Here is a 5,036-nt window from a genome sequence, read left to right as displayed (position 1 = left end):
ATTTTGTTTTTATTTTGTTTATAATAACTATAACTTTATTTTCTAGTACATAATTAAAACAAAAATCAAATTATAATTTTGTGGTCAAAACTTGTTTGAAATAACTTAACACTGGCTGAGTAAATGTTTGTGTTTAAAATTTTTGCTGTAATTAAACGTTGGTAGCTATAATCAAAACTGTTTGGTTTATTTTCCGATTGTTTATTTATTCGTAAACACACAAGCACTTTAGTTTTGTGTTTTAAAAAATGCATTTGCTCGCTCAGTTTAAACGCTTGAGCAGCGACTGGCGATGCTGACATTTCGGAATAAGTTTAGACTGCAAATTTAATTTTTTACTTAAACTGCTATTTTTAGATCAGATTATGAATTTCTCGTTTGTACCAATGTACAAGCGTAATAAATGGAATTACTCAATGGTTTTGCGAGCTATTAATGTGAAACTTTTATCGAACAACAATACAAGTTGTTGTTAAGTACAATCTGGTTTACGGCTTTAGTTTCAATGTTGGTAGTTATACAGTGCAATGGTTTACGTTGCTAAAACTTTATGTAAACAAAAGAACAATGCAACAAACTTACGGTAAATATTTACATACGGATAATTTGTAAAGCAACGTTTAAGTTAATTTAGGAAATGTATTTTTTTCAAGAAATCAGCCTGAAGTTTAAGCTTCTAGTTATATTTATAAGCTTTTAAGTTTTCGAAGTTATATAAAATATTTGAATAAGTTGAAAATTTACTTTAGGTTTGAAGACTTAGTTTATAATTTTATCAAGTTTAACTAGTTTTTTACTTTTTTCTAAACAATGCTTTGTAACCTTCTATGCTTTAACACTTGCAAGTTATTTTATGTTTGTGAATAAAACTAAAGTACAAGTTTTCAATATTTTTTTCAAAGCAATTTATTCATTACTCGTGTAATTTCATACACTGCAAGTATAGAATAGGAAATTCTGGTTCTTTAATATGTGAACATTTAAAAAAAAGTTTGAGTACAAGACTCTCCATTTCAAATTCAAAAATATTATTTTTCATTGAAAAAAATTTAAACGCTCTCAGAGCTACTTTCAAAAACAGGCCGCCGTTGCATTTTTTTTGTTTAATTTTCACGAAAAAAAAAAAAGTTTTTTTTTGAGTTTCACCGCCTCACTTTCCCGCCTGCTGCTCCCTCTGCTGCGGCTCCTGCTGCTCCTGCTTCCTGTGCTCCCTCCGGTTGTGACTGTCCTCGAGCCTGTGCTCCCTGATCATCACGTCCAGGTCCTTGATGAACACGTGGATGCGGTTCAGCTTGGCCTGCGCGTCCTGCCTGGGCTCGCTGGGGCGCGCCAGGCTGTCCGCCTGGTTGTTGTTGGGTTGCAGGTGCCTGACGTTCTTGTTCATGAGCATGAACAGGTTGTTGATGGCCACCTTCACCCGGCCGAGCAACAGCCGCTTCTCGTCCGCTTTTTCCTGGTTGAAAAAAAAGTCGTTAGTTCGATAATTTTTTGTTTCCAATAAAGTTTTGTACATGAGGTGTAAATCAGGGACCATTTTCACGGTTGTCACTTGTAAGGAGTTAAAAAAATAATCGCTACCTTTTATTATATACCGTCCATTACTAGTTAACTACACTTTTATTTTTTGCCTCCTCACTGGTTATTGCCCCCTGATAGTTCGAAATCGCTCACAAGGGGCAGTACCACCCTGATTTGAAAACTTAACTTTTAAAAACCTGCAAGTATGAGTACTTGGTTTCCCACTCCACTGCCTTGCTCTGCGCATCGTCCAGCCGGAGCTGCAGCTGGGCGATCTGGTTGCTGCACTGCAGTATCTCGTCTTCCTTGTCTTCCGTGTACCTTTCGAAACACTTTATAAACACTGAATATTTAGTTTTACACAAAAAGTTGAAACTAAAATTTCACCAAATGGCAACTTGAGCTGGCGTTCAATTTACCAACGGCTAGTTTGAAAGCACTTATGTAACACTAAGACACCAGCTCTCAGTGGTAACAAGAAAAAACCAAAAAGAAAAAAAAAGCCAACTTTGCCAGCCGGGCCCTCTCGGCGGCGATCAGGTCCTGGTTGTGCTCGTCCTTCTTGATGAGGTGGATCTGGGTGGCCACCAGCGTGTCGTACCTGTCCATGATGTCCCTGACCTCGTTGAACCCTTCGCTGCCGTCCAGCACCTTCTGCATGTAAGTCTGGAACATCTGAGTAAAACATTGCTGACAGAAAAAAAACATTTGAAACCACCTTGTGTTTTTTTTTCGCAGGCAGGCATCAAAGCACTTGTGTTTCAAGTTGTGCGGCTTGTTAAGATAGCTTGGCACGTTTTAAAAGCAAAGTGAGCTTTAGTTGAGTCAACTAGTAAAGTCAATTGTAACAATTGAAACAAGTAAATTAAAAAAATATATTCGTTTGTGTTTGTTTTCACTGAAACTTGTTTGTTAGAAAAGCACCTGGAAAAGTTGTTTAACGTTTACTTATGTTCATCGGTTTAGTTTCGGCTATTTATTAATAATAAATGTCATAATAGCAATCGTAAACTTTTTAAAAATCGGTGCTTTAAAAATTTGATAAATTATTTAAACTGCAAACAGACCAGACTAGATTGTTTGTTCGATTTTCTACGGATTAAAAAAAAAACATAAGTTGTAAAAATTCCAATTTTTTTTCTATATTTGACTAGACCAGAGGTGGATATATTCATTGGTCGGCGAGCCAGATGTGGTAGTTTTTTGTATATGACGGTCTGAAATTACTAGACTTACTATTAGACTTTTGCAGGCCGCTTTAATTTTGTAAACTTTTACTAAACAAGAGCTTTTTAGTTTTTCTAACCCTTAATTGTAACTATAGATACATGAAATTAGCACCACAGTTTACTAGCAACTTGCCTTGTTTCATGCTTGAAAGTTTTTTTTACTGTTTTTTAAAATTAGTTTGCTTAGTACAAATTTCATAACTAAAAAATAGCTGATTGCAGGATAAACGTTTTTATTGTTTGTAGGTTAGGCTAATTGATATATGATTCGCAGTCAAATTACAAAAAAAACCTTATTTTCTACGACTAAAATTTTGTAAAAATACGTTAAGTTTTAAAAATGGGTTATTTTAAACGAGCATTATATGCTAGTCTGAGTTTGTCAAAAAAAAAAATTGCTTATATAAACCCAATAAAAAATACTGCGTTAATTATTTATAAGTTAAAAAAAGCAAACCAACGATCAATCAGAGCAAAAACAAACTGTTTTTCATCGAGCTATTTTTGAAGTTTTCAAGTATCAGGCAAATTTTTTTTCGATTAAAAATTTACCATATTTTTTTCCAACTTTTCGTCGTACCTCTCCGAATCCGCATGCAGCTGATCGATTTCCTTCATAATTTTCCTCGATTCCTTCTCCTTGAGGAGGCGGGCTTCGCGTTCCTGGCTTGCTTTTTTCATCGCCTTGTTTCGTTTTCCGTTGTGTTCAAGCAGGTATTTCTCGAATTTCAATAGAGACTTCTTTAGCTCTTGTTCCTTGCATTTTAGTTCGCCATCTGCTTAACGAAACATGTGTTCTAGTAGTTGCAAAATGAAAAATAGGCTACAATTTTTTTTTGTATATAAGTCAATAGAGTAAAAGAAAATTACCTTTGTATTTAATGAAATCCATTTTGACATCGTACTTGACTTTTGATAAGGCAAGATCAGTTTTTACCTAAAAAAATAAATAAACAAAATATTTTTTTTAATTTAATAATATGTTTTTGACAACTTTATTTGAAAAAGCATGATTTACCTTGGCCATTTTCCGTCTTTTTTGAAGACCCTTCGTCTCAGGGGTTAAGTTTTCACTCCCGTCACGTGGAATTTCTACGTCGAATTTTTCTTCATAAGCTTTTTTGAAATGTTCTTCAAGCTTAATGTCGTTTTCTCTCATTTTAAGTGCTTACTAGGTTTTTAAAACTTTAAATATTTTCCGTGAACTTTTTTTTTTGTTTTATTTATCTTTTACTTATTTTCGCTGTTAAACTTAGTATGCTTGCTTGTTTATAAATGTTTGATAAAAAATTCATTACTTTTATTATAAATTTTTACAAGACGTAACAATACGAAATTTAGTAGTGATGTTAATTTTTGTTTAATTTTTTGATGGTAAAATTCCTTAGACCTAATTGGCAAACTTTGATTCAGATAAAAAAAAAATTAAGTAATATAAGAACTTTAATTAAAGCAAAAATTTAAGGTCAAAACCAGGAAATCAAATTTATATGAAACGTGATAATAATTCTATTCTAATCTAACTTTTCTTCTTTTCAAATAAATCTATTTGAATAAGAATCACATTTTGAAAATCCGTTTGTGGTCAAACAAAGTACCTGTATAAATTTTTCAATTAATATTTACAATTCTTTTCAAATGAACTTTCTAAAAACATTGAGCAAACTTTTCTGGGCAGAAAGTTGCAAGATTTTTATTTCCAATGTAATATTTTAGACAGTATTTATTTCGGCCATCATCAACAAAGTTGAGATGTTTTATGCCATCGATAATTAACAATATAATATTGACAGCAAAACTTTTACAACTTTCACCATAAGTATAATTTTTCTTTCGCAAAAAAGTTCTATAAAAACTTGCTTATTTACTATTTAAGTAAAGAAATTGTTAATGAACGATTCTCAATGGTCAAACTTATACTTTTATAAACTAAAACAAATCTATGTTTTTCGTTCATAAATTATTAAAAAAGACTTCTCCTTACTTAAATACTGTAGCTTAGTTTTAGACTGTTTCAAAATGCTCAGCATTGTATTAATAGAAAGCTGTAAAAACTAGTTTAAGATAAGAACAATTATACCACTTTACAACAAAAAGGAGCTTTGTTTTATGACAAAAACTTCCTTTTATATTTTACTTTTAGTAGCTGTTTAGCTACATTTAAGAATTTTATACTTTTTCAACCGAGAGTTTTTTGTATTTAAACCTTTTTATTTCAAATAAAAAACTAATTTTCGTATACAAAATAGTTTATTTTGAAGCTTTGTCGAAAATTCCACACTTGTGTTA

At 32.1% G+C, this 5,036-nt stretch overlaps 1 protein-coding gene across 1 annotated transcript; it reads right to left on the bottom strand.

Annotated features, from left to right (window-relative positions):
- Nucleotides 1-1,150: 1,150 nt before the first annotated feature.
- Nucleotides 1,151-3,906, bottom strand: LOC145833234 (coiled-coil domain-containing protein 42 homolog). Its single transcript, XM_082940426.1, has 6 exons — nucleotides 3,766-3,906; nucleotides 3,618-3,684; nucleotides 3,300-3,523; nucleotides 2,027-2,193; nucleotides 1,716-1,839; nucleotides 1,151-1,453 (listed from the first exon to the last, which is right to left on the bottom strand). The coding sequence occupies exons 1-6, from the start codon at nucleotides 3,904-3,906 to the stop codon at nucleotides 1,151-1,153; spliced, it is 1,026 nt and encodes a 341-aa protein (XP_082796552.1).
- Between the last annotated feature and the right edge of the window lie 1,130 nt (nucleotides 3,907-5,036).

This window comes from Thalia democratica, chromosome 4, assembly GCF_965202585.1.
Source record: "Thalia democratica chromosome 4, ktThaDemo2.hap1.1, whole genome shotgun sequence".
NCBI lineage: Eukaryota > Metazoa > Chordata > Thaliacea > Salpida > Salpidae > Thalia > Thalia democratica.
The sequence above is the reverse complement of the archived record's forward strand: the minus strand, read 5'-3'. Positions and strand labels throughout refer to the sequence as shown.